The sequence below is a fragment of the Eriocheir sinensis genome, chromosome 49 (assembly GCF_024679095.1).
Source record: "Eriocheir sinensis breed Jianghai 21 chromosome 49, ASM2467909v1, whole genome shotgun sequence".
NCBI lineage: Eukaryota > Metazoa > Arthropoda > Malacostraca > Decapoda > Varunidae > Eriocheir > Eriocheir sinensis.
In genome coordinates, this window is record NC_066557.1 from 11,107,376 (window position 1) to 11,123,467 (window position 16,092).

Consider the following 16,092-nt stretch of genomic DNA (forward strand, 5'->3'; position numbering starts at 1 on the left):
TGTTTTCATTGTTTTTTTTCTGAATGATGAATATAATGTCGTTTTAAGGGTAAGTTCACTTCATATCGTTGTTGTTTTCATTGTTTTTTTTCTGAATGATGAATATAGTGTTGTTTTAAGGGTAAGTTCACTTCATATCGTTGTTGTTTTCATTGTTTTTTTTCTGAATGATGAATATAGTGTTGTTTTAAGGGTAAGTTCACTTCATATCATTGTTGTTTTCATTGTTTATTTTGTGAATGGTGAAAAATATGATGAATCTGATTGGTTGGTAAGCGTGTATGTGTATGGTGAAAGGTCTTGAGCGTTGTTGTTGTTGTTGTTTGGATCAGCTGAGAGCGTTGGTAGCACACACACACACACACACACACACACACACACACACACACACACACACACACACACACGCAGCTCCCATGTGTACGTCAACACCTTGTGATACATGTACGTTTTTGATGTTTACAAATAAAGCGAAAAAAATTGATTACATGATTATTTGTTTATCCCTAATTATGGAAGCGAGGGAGAGATAGATAGCTTACAAGGGCTATTATTATTATTATTATTATTATTATTATTATTATTATTATTATTATTATTATTATTATTATTATTATTGCTATCATCGTTATGACTATTATCATATCTTCAGCGTGTTACAGTTGATAAATAAGTACCACCATCGCTTGCTGTCTACATGATTATAGTAGTAGTAGTAGTAGTAGTAGTAGCAGTTACTGGCACAGCATTCGGTGTGGGCGCCTCAGGCTCGGGCTGAGGTGCCTGTCGGGGCTGGACGGGGCTGGACGCTGTCTGACGGGGTTGGACGGGGCGGGGTGCCTGGGGGGGGGCTCAGATGTAGTCCCAGCGGGGCTGGCGACCCTCCGGGGGTGGCAGGATGCCGGAGTTGACCATCTCGGGGCTGAGGTGTCCGGGGCGGAGCGGCGGCGGGGCGGGGCGGGGCATCATCTTGGAGCCGCGGGGGCTGGGCACGGGCACCTTGACGCGGGGCGGGGCGGCGCGGGGGGCGGGGGTCGCGTGGTCGTCGTCGTCGGAGGGCAGCGTCTCGTTGAGGGTGTCGTCGAGGCGGGGGGGCCAGGGCTCGGGGGAGGTGGGGGGCGACTCCCCCCGGAACGACCCGTCCAGGGTGGTCACCTGCATCAACACGTCGTCGTCCTCGTCGTCACCTGAAGCGTCCTCGTCACCGTCTTCACCGCCGCCACGCTGTTCATCCTCCTCCTCCTGCTCCTCCTCCTCCTCCTCCTCCTCCTCCTCATCATCATCATCATAATCATCATCATCATCAGCAGCAGCAGCAGCAGCCCCGGCGTCATCGTTCTCCTTCTTGTCGTCCTCCGCATCGTTCATCTTATCTCCCTCCTCCTCCTCCTCCTCCTCCTCCTCTCCTTTCACCTCCTCCCTCCTCTCCTCCCGCCGCGGCCGCCGGGGTGCCTGACCCGACGTGCCGGGGCGGCATTTGTTGTTCAGCTTCAGCCTGAGACCGTCCCTGGGGCGGGGCTGGGGCGGGGGCGGCGGCCCCTGAGGCTGGGCGGCGGGGCGCCCCGTGAGGTAGGAGTCCCACTGCTCGAGGCTCTTGGCCTCGTCCTCCCTGAGGGGGGGCGGCGAGAGGGGCGCCTCCCCCTCCTCGCTCATCAGGCGGACGTAGGGCACGCGCGGGGCCTCCGCCTCCTGCCGCAGCGCCGTCAGGATCTTGCAGCGCGCGTCTCGCACCAGGCCGGGGCGCACGGGGCTGTCCAGCACCACGGGCGGAGGGGTGGCGGGGCTGGGCGAGGCGGAGAGGGGCGTGGCAGGGTGCCGGCCGGGGCTGGGGGTGCCGGGGCTGGCATGGGGCGGGGGGGGCGGGGCGGTGCTGCGGGTCAGGTCGTCGTATTGCAGGACTCTGTTCCTGATGCTGGGCAGCACGCCCCGCGGGTCCTCCACGGGGCTGGCCCTGGGCTGGGGCTGCTCCTGATCATCCTCACTTGGCTCCGGGGAGAGGGGCGCCGCTTGCTGGCGGGGTTGGGGCTGAGGGCTGGGGCGGGAGCTGGGCTGGGGGCTGGGCTCGGGGTTGGGCTGGGGGCTGGGCTGGGAGCAGGGGTGAGGGCTGTGGTGCGGGTCTGGCTGGTCGGGGCCGGGCAGGGGGCACCTGTTCCTGGCGAGGCGCCGCTTCTTGGGGCCGGGTACGGGGCGGGGTGGGGCACCCTCGGGGCTGGCCGCCTCCTGCACCGCCAGGTAGTAGCTGACGCGGGAGCTCACGGCCTCGCCGCGCCGCACGCTGTTCTCCCGGAAGTGCGCGCAGGAGCACGCGCCGCTGCAGCCACACTCCCCCGCGGGGCCGGCGGCGGCGGCGGCGGCACGCGCCCGAAGCAGCATGGCGGTGCGCGCCTTGACGGTGCCGCGGGAGATGGTGCCGCTGTGGTGCGGCGGCAGGCTGCGGCGGGCGGGGGCGCGCACAGAGGGGCGCGGCGCGGGGGCGGGGGCGGTTGGGGCTGCCGGGGCGTGGGCGGGGGCCGAGGCGGGGCGGGGCACGGGGGACTCCGCGATTGCCACGCCCTCGTCCTCCCGCGCCATGCGGCGGAAGAGTTCCCGCGCGGCGCGCAGGCGCTCGGTGGGCGCCGCGTCGTCCTGGTCCAGGCTGGTCTGCGTGCTCTCGCTCACCAGGCTGGCGGCGGGGGCGGCGGGGGCGGATGGGTTGTCAGCGGTCGCTGTGGAGGTCGAGGGGCCGGGGATGGAGTCAGGGGCGGGCGTGGGCGTGGCGGCGAGGGCGGGCGTGGGGCCGCGGCTGGCCTGCATGGCGTCCTCGTAGGAGGGCGGCGCGGCGTCGTCGTCCCGAGAGCCGCGGCGCGTCCCATCCCGCGGCCGCGGCGTGTGGCTCTTGCGGCGGCGGCCCCGCTTGTTCATGCGGCTGGCACGCCCCGCCCCACTGCGTGAGGCCCTGCGGGGGCCGGGGGTGCCGCGCCCCGGCGTGGACGGCGCCGATGAGTCCTCGGCGAAGGATCGGACGGACAGCGTCGGGGAGCTGACGGCGGGCTGGATGCCGCGCAGCGCCGCCACGCGCGCCGGGGTTGCGCTGCGCCCCGGCATGGGAGAGTCAAGGCCTTCGGGGGCCTCTGTGATGGTCTCCGGGGCCATGCTGACCCCGTGACCCTGAACGTGGGCGCGCACGATCTCCGGCAGCGGCGCTGCGGGCAGCGAGGAGCGCCGCACGTGGCCGGGAATGGCGAAGGACGCCATGCGGGGCCGGCCAGCGGAGGCGGCGGTGGAGGCGGTGGCGGCGGCAGCAGTGGTGGCGGTGAAGGCGCCTGAGGCTTCAGGGGCGCCGCGCCTGGGGAGGAGAGGGTGTTAGTGCTATAGAAGGTGTTACGGGAGGACACCTCTATATGACACACACACACACACACACACACACACACACACACACCTGGGGGGGCGGGGGTAGCCGTTGGCGTCCCACAGCACCACCTCCACGCCGCGCTCCAGGTCCAACGAGGCGTGGCGGGTTCGCTGCGGCCTGCCCGTGGGCGTGGTGTGCTCCGCGCCGCCGCCCATACCGCCCACGCCCTCCACGCTCTTGTCCGGCACCCAGGCCGTCACGCCGCCGGGCCGACGCACCAGCTGCGGCACACACACACGTGAGCACACACGCGGCAGGATGTGCACACGCAACACACGCACACACACACACACACACACACACACACACACACAACCCCGTGATCCCACAACCCTCACCCACTAACCTTTCCTTAACCCCCCACACCCAAACCCACCCATTCACTCTAAAACCCCCATTCCCTCAACCTCAGACCAACCCCGATACTAACCCCCACGATCACCCCCCCCCCACATCCCAAAACTACCCTCTCACCTAACCCCTCCCCAATCCCCTACAACCCCTAACCCCCCAGTCCCTAGTCCCCTCCCTCCCTCCCCAACCCCGCACCTTGAGGTTGTTCCCCGAGAGGATGAGCTTGACCACCTCCTCGTAGTCTGGGGGCGGCTCGTACAGCGGCGGGTCGTCGGCGGCGGCGTCAAAAATCTCAACGCCGTCAGAGAGGGAGGCTGCGGGGTAGGTGGTGGTGGTGGAGGAGGAGGAGAAGGAGGAAGAGGAGGAGGAGGATATAGAGGAGTAGACAGCGGGTTAAAAGGAAGAAGAATATGAGGGAAAGAGGAGAAAGAAGGGGAAAATAAAGAAAGGGGCAAAGTATAGAAGAGAAAGATAGGAAGATGAAAGGGTTGAAGGAGGAGGAGGAAGAGGAGGAGGAGGAGGAGGAGGAAATAAACGAGTAGAAAGGGATTACAGCAGGAAAGGTGTGAGGAAAAGATGAGAAAGAGGAGAAAATGGAGGAAAATAAAAACATGGAGAAAAAGAATGAAGAGAAAGATAAGAAAATGGAAGGGATAGGAGAAGGAGAAGGAGGAAGAATATACAAGGAAGAAGAAAAAATAGGAAAAAGGGGAGGAGGAATGGAGGAAAAGAAAGGAGAGAAAGGAAAATGAAAGGATCGGAGGAGGAGAAAGAAAAAGATACAAGAAAAGAAATATCATAGAACAAGGGGAAGGAGGAAAAGAGGAAAAGAAAGGAGAGAGAGAAAGGAAGATGAAGGGATTGGAGGAGGAGGAGAAAGAAAAAGATACAAGAAAAGAAATATCACAGGAAAAGGGGAAGGAGGAAAGGAGGAAAAGAAAGGAGAGAGAGAAAGGAAGATGAAAGGATTGGAGGAGGAGGAGAAAGAAAAAGATACAAGATAGAAGAAAAATTAGGAAGAGGAGGAAAAGGAATAAAGAGAAAGAAAATAAAGAAAAAATAAGAAAGGAGAGAGAAAAAGAATCAGAAATGCACAAAAAAGAAAAAAAAACATACATAGGCCTACAAAGACAAATGATATAAATACTAATGTTAATGTAAATGTTAATGTCTTTCTTTTTTCCTTAACTCAATGTCTTAAAAAAAAAATCCACAAATATAACGAGAAATAAAATAAATAAATAATGATTGAGTTAATATAGGCCTACTTCATCTCTCTCTTCCCCTCCCCCCTCTTCCCTCCCCCTTCCCCTTCCCTGCCCAATACACTCACCATTCCTGCTGCTGTTGACCCCTCTCCTGTCCCGGTGTCCTGCCCCCCGCTCGCCCCCTCCGTTGCCGCCCCCCCCGGCCTGCACCCCCGCGCGGAACATGTAGGACAGCAGGCCGAACATGATGAGGACCAGGGCTGTTGAGAGGGAAGTGAAAGTGAATGAAAGTGAGTGAAGAAAGTGAAAGTGAGTGAAGAAAGTGAAAGTGAGTGAAGAAAGTGAAAGTGAGTGAAGAAAGTGAAAGTGAGTGAAGAAAGTGAAAGTGAGTGATGAAAGTGAAAGTGAGTGAAGAAAGTGAAAGTGAGTGAAGAAAGTGAAAGTGAGTGATGAAAGTGAAAGTGAGTGATGAAAGTGCGTGAAAGGAGGTCAAGAAAGTGAGCGAGGAAAGAAAGTGAGGAGAGAAACTTAATCAGATACAAATAAAAATAAGTAAATTTGTGCAAACGTAAAGTAAAAAAAAAAGTAAAGAAAAAGTACCATAAAAAATTGGAAATACACCAAAAAAAAGAGAAAAAAACAAAGAAAATATAAAAAAATAGAAAAAAATGGGGTTGTTTAGGAATGCTAGTAAAACAAACAACAACAAAACACACACACACACACACACACACACACACACACACACACACACACACACACACACACACACGTACCTAGCAGCGTCAGAAACAGCAGCAGACTAGACCAGCCATGTGGGTCGCTAAGCATAATATTGTCCTTTTGCGGGAAATAGTAATTGGGGGTGTTCTGATACCACCAAGCAGCGTCCTCGGGGGTGAGAGACTTGTTCCCTGGCCCCACATAGCAAGAGGCAGGCTCGTCACTCCCGTCCCCGCAGTGGTCGAAGCCGTCACATCGTAGCATCTTGGGTATACAGCGATGGTTGTGGCAAAGGAAATCCGTCACGGGGTAGCAGTCTGGGGGAGGGGAGGGGGGGGGGGGTAAGAGGTGGAGGAGATAGAGGAAGAAAAAGGGTAGAATTGAAAATGAGGATGAGAAGGGAAAGGGGAATGAGAGTGAGTTGAAAGGGAAAGGGGAATGAGAGTGGATTGAAATTGAAAGGGCAATGAGAGTGGATTGAAAGGGCAAGGGCAATGAGAGTGAGTGGAAGAAGGAGGATTAGGAAGGAAAGAAGGAGAAGACAGCAGACGAAAAAAAGGGGAAAGGGAGGAGGAGTTAGCAGATGAAGAAAAGGAGGAAGAGGAAGAAGAAGAAGAGAACGAGAGAGAGAATGAAAGAGGAGGAGGAGGAGGAGGAGGAGGAGGAAGAAGTAGAAAAAAAGATTGGATATTAATTAGTCACCCAGCGAGAAATGAGATAAATAAACGAAAAAAAAAAATAAGGAAAAAAATAACGAAGTAATAAAAAAAAAATAAAGATACTCCCTCCCCCTCCCCCCCTCTCCTCCCCTCCCCCCCCCCTCCCCCCAATACTCACTGCCCAGGTAGCTGAAGGAGGTGTAGACGAGCGCCATCTTGGATTTCTCCGTGAATCCCCCGCGGAGGCGAACATAGAACCCTGTGTCCGCCGCCGCCAAGTGCTCCTCCCCCCGCCGCCCCCCCGCGCCCCCCAGCACCTCCTCCACCTGGTAATCGCGGCTTGTGAGTCCCTGGCGCACCTCCACGGACGAGCCGGGCACTGGGGAGGGGGGGAAGAGGAGGAGGAGGAGGAGGAGGAGGAGGAGGAGGTGGTGGCGTAGGTGAAGGATTGAAAGAGGATTAAGAGGAGGAGGAGGAGGAGGAGGTGATGGAAGAGGTGGTTGTGGTGGAAGAAGAGGAGGATTAGGAAGGAAAGAAAAAGGAAGAGAAAAAAGTGGAAGAGGTGGAGGAGGAGGTGGAGGAGATAAGAGGTCAGGAGTGGAGAAGAGAGTGGAGGAAGAGGAGGAGAAGGAGGAGAAGGAGAAGAGGAAGGAGGACGAAGAGGAGGAGGAGGAGGAAAATGAAAAATGTTAGATGAGTGATTCTCTCTCTCTCTCTCTCTCTCTTTTCGCATCCTCCCCTCCTCACCTACGGCCCACAACACCCCCCCCCCAAAAAATGTCATCCTTCTCTCTCTCTTTTTCTCTCTCTCCTCACCCCACACCCCTACCCACACCCTTCCCCATTCCCCCATTCCCCCACACTCCCCCTTCCCCCCACTCACCCACGTCTTGGAACTGCACGAGGCGTATGGACAAGTGGGATTTGAAGGCGTAATTCCTCGGGGGTTGGAAGAGCCATACGCAATCGTAGACGGTGAAGTTCCTCTTGCCTGACGCCATGTTCATCATCGTTATCGTCCCCCCGAAGTTGGTGACGAACCCGCCGCAGTCTGGAGAAGGTGGAGGAGGTGGAGGAGGAGGTGGAGGAGGAAATATTTCAATAGATCAAGGAAGAGTAAATAAAAAAAGGTGATAAAAGAGAATGTGGAGGGGAAGGGAGAATAGAATGTGGAAGAGGAGAAAGTGGAGGAGGAAGAGGAGGAGGAAGAGGAAGAAAATTGAAAAAAAGAAGAAAAATGGAAAAACGATAATGGAAAGACAAGAAAAGGATAAGAAATAAAAGTAAGAGGAAGAGGAAGAGGAGGAAGAGGAGGAAGAGGAAGAGGAAGAAGAGGAGGAAGAGGAGGAATAGGGAGTGTTCGAGAGGGAGAGAGAGGAGAGAGAGAGAGAGAGAGAGAGAGAGAGAGAGAGAGAGAGAGAGAGAGAGAGAGAGAGAGAGAGAGAGAGAGAGAGAGAGAGAGAGAGAGAGAGAGAGAGAGAGAGAGAGAGAGAGAGAGAGAGAGAGAGAGAGAGAGAGAGAGAGAGAGAGAACGAACTTACCTGTGCTTGCCGCTAAGCTTTGTAGAGAACCTGAGAGAGAGAGAGAGAGAGAGAGAGAGAGAGAGAGAGAGAGAGAGAGAGAGAGAGAGAGAGAGAGAGAGAGAGAGAGAGAGAGAGAGAACATAATTAGCCTCGATATGCCAGTTAATGGAACACACACACACACACACACACACACACACACACACACACACACACACACACACACACACACACACACATACAAACAAACAAAATCAATATGCAATCAACACATTTCACACTGCCAAACCTTCCCTTCCATTTCCCTTCCTTTCCTTCTCTTTTTTCCTTTTTCATTTAGTTTCGTTTCCTTCTTTTCATTCTTTCTTTCCTCACATTTTCTTCCTCTCCCTTTCTCTCTCTCTTCCATTTTCCTCCCTTCCTTTTTCCTATATATCCCATGGTTTTCCTCTCCTATGTTTTTCCCCATTCCTTATCTTCTCTATTCCTTCCACCTTTCCTTTCTTTTTCTCCTTCGTCCTTTCCTTCCTTCCGCTCCTTGCTACCTCGTCTCCTCTCTCTTAACCCATTATTTACCTCCCTCCCATTAGCTCCCCTTGACTTTACACCTGTTCCCCTCTTACCTGTGTCCCCATTACCCCCCCTTACCTTCAGACCTCTCTCCCAAATCACCCCCCCACCCCTTACTTAGTCTCCTCTCTTAACCCATTATTTACCTCCCTCCCATTAGCTCCCCTTGACTTTACACCTGTTCCCCTCTTACCTGTGTCCCCATTAGCCCCTCTTACCTTCAGACCTCTCTCCCAAATCACCCCCCCACCCCTTACTTAGTCTCCTCTCTTAACAAATTATTTACCTCCCTCCCATTAGCTCCCCTTGATTTTACACCTGTTCCCCTCTCACCTGTTCCCCCTTAATTCCCCCCTATCCCCGCCCCGCCCGTACCTGCCGTAACGAAGGAGTACCGCAAGTTGAAGCCACGCGCCGTCTCGCCATTCCCGCTGAACCTGACCGTGATATGCGGGCCGGAGCTCACCAACACAGGCGGGCGGAAGACACTCCCGCTGAACACACCTACGCGGGTCTTGTTCGTGTCCTCTACCTGTACGGGGGAAGACAGAAGGGTGAGGGGGGTGAGGGGGGTGACAGTGGTGACAGGGGAAAGGGAAGGGAAGATAAAGGAAGGGAAGAGAAGGGAAGGGAAGGGAAAGGAAGGGAAGGGAAAGGGAGGCAAGGGAAGGAAAGGGAAGGGATTGAAGGGAAGGGAAGGAGGAAGAGGAAAAGTAGAGGAGATAAAGAAAGAGAGAATGGAAGAAAGGAAAGGAAAGGAGAGGCAAGGGAAGGAAAGGGAAGGGAAAGGAAGGGAAGGGAAGGGAAAGGTAAGGAAAGGGAAGGAGGAAGAGGAAAAGTAGAGGAGATAAAGAAAGAAAGAATGGAAGAAAGGAAAGGAAATTAGAGGCAAGGGAAGGAAAGGGAAGGGAAAGGAAGGGAAGGGAAGGAAAGAGAAGGGAAAGGAAGGGAAGACAAGGGAAGGGAAGGGAAGGGAAGGAAAGAGAAGGGAAAGGAAGGGAAGACAAGGGAAGGGAAGGGAAGGGAAAGGAAGGGAAGACAAGGGAAGGGAAGGGAAGGGAAGGTAAGTGAAGGGAAGGCAAGGGAAGACAAGGAAGGGAAGGAAGGAAGGGAAGACAAGGAAGGAAGGGAAGGGAAGGAAAGAGAAGGGGAAGGAAGGGAAGACAAGGGAAGGGAAGGAAAGAGAAGGGAAAGGAAGGGAAGACAAGGGAAGGGAAGGGAAGAGAAGGAAAGAGAAGGGAAAGGAAGGGAAGACAAGGGAAGGGAAGGGAAGGGAAGGAAAAGGAAGGGAAAGGAAGGGAAGACAAGGGAAGGGAAGGGAAGGGAAGGAAAGAGAAGGGAAAGGAAGGGAAGACAAGGGAAGGGAAGGGAAGGGAAGGAAAGAGAAGGGAAAGGAAGGGAAGACAAGGGAAGGGAAGGGAAGGAAAGAGAATGGAAAGGAAGGGAAGACAAGGGAAGGGAAGGGAAGGAAAGAGAATGGAAAGGAAGGGAAGACAAAGGAAGGGAAGGGAAGGGAAGGAAACCTCACCTCCACGTAACTCCACGGCGAGAGAAGGAAGTCCACGAAGTTTAGCTTGATGCGCGTGTCGTCGCTGTTTGCCTGGAGCCTGTACTCCATCCAGTGGGTCTTGGGGTACAGCTCCGGGAAGAAGGGCGAGCTGATATAGCCCTGGGTCACGTTGGCCTGGCCTGTGATGTGGTACTGGTTGCCTGTACGCCGGGGGAAAAAAAGAAAGTTTTGTTTAGTCGGCGCAACATCTGTGGTCATATGCCGGAGAGAGACAGAAGGGGAAGGAAGGAAAGTTTTGTTTAGTCGGCGCAACATCTGTGGTCATATGCCGGAGAGAGACAGAAGGGAAAGGAAGGAAAGTTTTGTTTAGTCGGCGCAACATCTGTGGTCATATGCCGGAGAGAGACAGAAGGGGAAGGAAGGAAAGTTTTGTTTAGTCGGCGCAACATCTGTGGTCATTATGCCGGAGAGAGACAGAAGGGGAAGGAAGGAAAGTTTTGTTTAGTCGGCGCAACATCTGTGGTCATAATCCGGAGAGAGACAGAAGGGGAAGGAAGGAAAGTTTCGTTTAGTCGGCGCAACATCTGTGGTCATATGCCGGAGAGAGACAGAAGGGGAAGGAAGGAAAGTTTAGTTTAGTCGGCGCAACATCTGTGGTCATATGCCGGAGAGAGACAGAAGGGGAAGGAAGGAAAGTTTGGTTTAGTCGGCGCAACATCTGTGGTCATATGCCGGAGAGAGACAGAAGGGGAAGGAAGGAAAGTTTCGTTTAGTCGGCGCAACATCTGTGGTCATATGCCGGAGAGAGACAGAAGGGGAAGGAAGGAAAGTTTTGTTTAGTCGGCGCAACATCTGTGGTCATATGCCGGAGAGAGACAGAAGGGGAAGGAAGGAAAGTTTCGTTTAGTCGGCGCAACATCTGTGGTCATATGCCGGAGAGAGACAGAAGGGGAAGGAATTATAGGAGAAGGGAACAGACCCCAGGAGACGGGACACAACCCCCAATTAATACCTGGTACCCATTCAATGCTGGGTGGACAGGGGCGTAGGGTATCGGAAAAGCCGCCCAAATTTTTCCACTCCGCCCGGGAATCGAACCCGGGCTTGCAGGCCGGGGAGACAGAGGGGGGGGGTGATAAAGGACCACTTTTTATACAGGAAAACAAAGAGGTAACAGATCTGCTATATCTGCTGTAAGAGAAACACTGAGTTAGCTAAGGAGACGTTTTCTGAATAAAGCAAATAAGAAACAGTTAGGAAATGTATAATTATATAATAAATAAAATGTATATGCAAGTCAAAATAGTTGATTTTTTATATAATTACATGGAAAAAAAAGTTGAAAAATGTTGAAATAAATGAACATAAAATACAAACATCTACATACAGCCAACATGTAAAGAGATGCGCTAAAAAGCTGGACTGCTCGGATACATGTTTATGAAGTGCAGAAAAAAATGAAAAAAATGAAGTCACTACATAAAATCTTATAATTTCCGCCCGAACTCACGCCTGGCGGTGACGGTGAGCGTGAAGGCGTGGGCGTGCCTGCTGGCGTAGAGGAAGTCCAGCGTCACCTCGCGGGTCTGGGTGGCGAAGGCGGGGGGCGCGGGACCGCCCGTGGAGCAGATGTCCCGCCCGCCGCTCCCACCCGTGTACGGGGGCTCCCGCACCCGCAGGTAGTCACACCTGGGGGGAAGGGGGGAGGGGTGAAGGGGTGTTTGTTTGGGTGTTTATTTGCTCTTAATTAATGTTTCCGTTACTGTTAATAAAAGTAATGTGTGTACGTTTGTGTGTGTGTGGAGGGGAGATGATGTGTGTGTGTGTGTGTGTGTGTGTGTGTGTGTGTGTGTGTGTGTGTGTGTGTGTGTGTGTGTGTGTGTGAAAGTGTGTGTTTATCAATAAGTAATATTTTTTTATCTAGTTTCTTGTGTTTATTTAATCACCGTTATTTTCTCTTATTAACCAAAGTGGGCGTGTGTGTGTGTGTGTGTGTGTGTGTGTGTGTGTGTGTGTGTGTGTGTGTGTGTGTGTGTGTGTGTGTGTGTGTGTGTGTGTGTGTGTGTGTGAAAGTGTGTGTGTTTATCAATTAGTAATATTTTTTATCTAGTTTCTTACGTATATTTAATTACCGTTATTTTCTCTTATTAACCAAAGTGGGCGTGTGTGTGGTGTGTGTGTGCGTGTGTGTGTGTGTGTGTGTGAAAGTGTGTGTGTTTATCAATTAGTAATATTTTTCATCTAGTTTCTTGCGTTTATTTAATTACCGTTATTTTCTCTTATTAACCAAAGTGGGCGTGTGTGTGCGTGTGTGTGTGTGTGTGTGTGTGTGTGTGTGCGCGCGCCCACCTGCAGGACTTGTCTTGGGAGCAGGAGGGGAGGTTGACCGCTGAGAAGGTGAACTCCAGGTGACACTCCGGGCACGTGCGGAACTCTGTGCTACACCTAAACGGCTCGCTGAGGGAGGCCACGCCCACCCCCTCCCCCTCCTCCTCCTCCTGGGCCGCGCCGGGATGGGTGGGGGAGGGGGGGGTGGCCGGGGCTGGGGCGGAGGCGGTGGTGGTGGTGGTAGTGGTGGTGGTGGTGGTTGCGATGGTTGGGGGTTGGGTTTGGTTCTTGTGGGTGAAGGGATCCGTGGATTTTATTGTGTTCGTGTTCGCCTCTCTGGAACAACGGGAGAAGATGAGGACGAGGATCAAGGGGAGGGGAGGGAGTTATTGAACCTGATGACTGAGGGAAGGGAGATGGGATAATGTTACATAGAGAACGGGCAAGGTTAGGTGAGAGGGAATGCTTAAAACCTCTTCTATTCACGATGTTAATTAAGAACGGGCAAGGTTAGGTGAGGGGAAATGCTTAAAACCTCTTCTATCCACCCCAAAAATCACCCAAATTCCACTCCCAAAACTACCCAACAACCTCTATCACAACCCTCATCTATTACAACCCTTACTACAACAACAACAATAAATACAACAGCAACCAAAATTCTACCCCCCCCCCCCCCGAAATAAAAACTTAAAATCCACCCCCAAAATCACCCAAAATCTACCCAGCGAAATATCACCCCCAAAAACCCAAATTCCACCCCAGCCCAAAACACCCAAAATACCACCCTACCAAGTACCCCCCAACCCCCTCACTTACCTATAATAGTGCTGGGGGAGGAGATTGAAAGGTAGGGGTGCTAATTTGACGGGGGCGGAGGGGGCGGCGAGGCGGGGGTAGAGGGGCAAAGTGACGTTGATAGCGGTGACCTTTGCTTGTGTGTCAGCCTCCAGATAGAACTTGCGGCCGTCCATCGTCCCGCAAAGATCGCCGTTCATGCTGTTCAGGGGCCCGGAGGCGACGAGGGAGAGGGAGAGGAGGAGGAGGCCGAGGAGGGCGAGGAGGCTGCCGTGGTGGTGGTGGTGGTGGTGATGTCCTGCGGGGGAGAGAGTGCGTGGTGAGGGAGTGTGGTGGGGGAGGGGTGAAAGGGATGAGGATGATGAGATGAGGATGCTGAGGGAACCGAGGATGCTGCGATGATGGTAGTGGTGGTGGTGGTGGTGGGTTCTTGAGGGAGAGAGATGGTGGTGTATGTGTGGAGAGATGTGGGGAGATGAAGAGGAGGGGGAGGAAGGGGAGGTATGAATGAGGACAGGGAGATAAGGAGGCCGAGGGAGGCGAGGAGGCTGCCGTGGTGCTGGTGTCCTGAGGGGGAGAGAGCGTATGGAGGTGTGTGTGTGTGTGTGTGTGTGTGTGTGTGTGTGTGTGTGTGTGTGTGTGTGTGTGTGTAAGGAGCATGTATGGAAGGAAAGGAGGGAAAGGAAAGAGGGAAGGGAGATGGGATAACATTACATAGAGAACGGGCAAGGTTAGGTGAGAGGAACTGCTTAAAATCTCTTCTATTCACGATGATCGCCTTAGGTTACTGGTCTCATCGTAAAACCCGTGTCCTATTTAGCAATAAGAGCTGGATTCTCGTGATCTGGGTGACACGGATCATCATCTACTTGGTCTGCCTCAGGAATTGGGTTGCAGCAGACGACTACCTGAGTTCACCTGCCACGCGTCTAATCTGGCTAATTTTGCTTTGGTGGTCGGAGGTGTGTTTCAGTATTAACACAATCCGAAATAAAGAGGAAAATATATCGCTATGCAAGATTGGGGATCAGGTTATAATGTGAGATCATGTTGCAGAAATACGATTATAGGCACTGATGATGTACGATAGTGTTAATGAACAATAGAACAGTCCTCTCTCTTTTTTCAATCGTTCCTTTTTATCTCCTCTCTATCTGATAGCCTTCTCTTCCTTCTACTTCTTTTCCTTTCTCTCCTCTTTCCAGTCTTGCTCTTCACTCTCCTCCTCCTTCTCCTCCTCGTACCTCTCCTTCTTCTCTCTCTCTCTCCTTGCCAGATGGATTAAGATGGCCAGCTGCGATATCCACTCGTCAAAGGACACGGCTCAAGGGCAACAAATAGAGTATATAAAAAAAGCTCGCTACTCGCCGCTTCCATAAATGCTTTGGGATCAGATTATAATGTGGGATCATGTTGCAGAAATACGTTTATAGGCACTGATGATGTACGATAGAGGTAATGAGCAATTGGATAGATAGTTATATATGGCCAGCTGCTGTACCCACTCGTCCTGCCCCGCCGTTGTTGTTGTTTTGAAATGACGGTTTGCCTCGAGGCGTTCTATTTCAGGAGAGCGAGTCCAGATCAGGTTCAGATCCTAAGCAATGATCTAGAGAAGAGTTATAGAAAAGAAGGGTATTTAATTAAGGAAGGGGATAGCCATCAAGCTAGATAAATAGATAGATAGATGGATAGATATAATATAGATGAATAAATTTAGATAGATACTTGATAGATATACGTAAAGACAGACAGAGAGAAAAATATATGCACAAGAAGACAAAATAAATGACGAAAGGAAAGCAAGAGAAAAATAAATAATGGAAAAAAGAATAAAAGCAGAGAAAAAAACAAACAAACGTAGGTACAAACAAACACAAACAAACACACACAAACACACACACACAAACAAAAACAACAGAGAAACTTACCTTTAACAAACTCCATCTTGGACGAAAAAAATATCGAAGAGGAGGAGGAGGAGGAGGAGGAGGAGAGAAGAAAGAGGAAAGGAGGAAGAGAGGAATGGATGAAGGAGAGAAATTAATAAAAAAAATGGAAGGGGTGTAAAGAAGAAGAAGAGGAAGATAGGAAGAGGAATGGAGGGAAGGATGGAAGGAAGGAAGGAGAGAAAAGAAGGAAGGAAAGGAGGAGGAAAAGAAGAGAAGGAGGAAGATTTATGTTTCTCTTCCTTCTAATTCTTCTTTCTTGCTCTTCATGTTTGTTTTCTTGTTTGTTTTGGTTATTGTTTGTCTTGTTTGTTGTTTTCTTCTAATATTTTGTCTTCCTTGTTTAATTATCGTTGTTTTTTGTTATTTTCTTGTTTGTTTTGATTATTTTGTTTGTCTTGTTTGTTGTTTTCTTGTAATATTTTGTTTTCCTTGTTTAATTATCTTTTTTTTGTTATTTTCTTGTTTGTTTTGATTATTTTGTTTGTCTTGTTTGTTTTTATTTGTTGTTTTCTTCTAATATTTTGTCTTCCTTGTTTTTTTATCTTCGTTTTTTGTTTATTTTCTTATATATTTGTCTTGTTTGTTTTGATTATTGTTGCTTTTGTTTTCTTATATTTTCTTTTTGTTTTCTATTCCTTGTTTTATTTGTCTACTTGGTTTGTTTTGATTACTTTTTTCGTATTAATCTGTTTTCTTGTTTATTTGTTTATTTGTTTATTTCTCGTCTGTGTTTTTTTTATACTTGTTTGTCAAAGATATTTTTTTCCCGTTCTTCACAAACACACAAACACACACACGCACAAACGAACGAACACACAAACAAGAACGATGTGCTTTAATTTGTGTTTTTTTAATGTAGATTTAAAACACACACACGAACGCACAAACACAATAACACACACACACACACACACACGCACGCACACACGTTCTCTGCTTTTCCTTTTTTTTTCAACTTTATTTTTTTCGTATTTTAAGTATTGTTTGTTTGTTTGTTTGTTTGTTTTCTCGCTTCTGTCTTTCCAAATCAGTTTATCTCATTATTTTTTTATCTGTTTGTTTTATCTTCCCTT

The 16,092-nt window shown here is 51.1% G+C and overlaps 1 protein-coding gene across 2 annotated transcripts in view; it reads right to left on the reverse strand.

Moving 5' to 3' along the window:
• Nucleotides 1-721: 721 nt before the first annotated feature.
• LOC126981911 (uncharacterized) overlaps nt 722-16,092 on the reverse strand; it is a 15,667-nt gene continuing 296 nt past the window's right edge. The window contains exons 2-15 of one of the 2 annotated variants that reach the window (XM_050833569.1): nt 14,999-15,790; nt 13,089-13,365; nt 12,291-12,605; nt 11,452-11,630; nt 9,960-10,141; nt 8,807-8,963; nt 7,880-7,909; nt 7,222-7,389; nt 6,517-6,717; nt 5,733-5,996; nt 5,082-5,216; nt 3,944-4,062; nt 3,422-3,615; nt 722-3,325 (exon numbers count right to left, since the gene is read on the reverse strand). In XM_050833569.1, coding sequence (XP_050689526.1) covers nt 853-3,325; nt 3,422-3,615; nt 3,944-4,062; nt 5,082-5,216; nt 5,733-5,996; nt 6,517-6,717; nt 7,222-7,389; nt 7,880-7,909; nt 8,807-8,963; nt 9,960-10,141; nt 11,452-11,630; nt 12,291-12,605; nt 13,089-13,365; nt 14,999-15,014 — 4,710 coding nt within the window. In that variant the 5' untranslated portion in view covers nt 15,015-15,790 and the 3' untranslated portion in view covers nt 722-852. Of the gene's footprint in view, nt 3,326-3,421; nt 3,616-3,943; nt 4,063-5,081; nt 5,217-5,732; nt 5,997-6,516; nt 6,718-7,221; nt 7,390-7,879; nt 7,910-8,806; nt 8,964-9,959; nt 10,142-11,451; nt 11,631-12,290; nt 12,606-13,088; nt 13,366-14,998 lie in introns of both variants that reach the window. The other variant, XM_050833568.1, reaches the window with a different exon arrangement.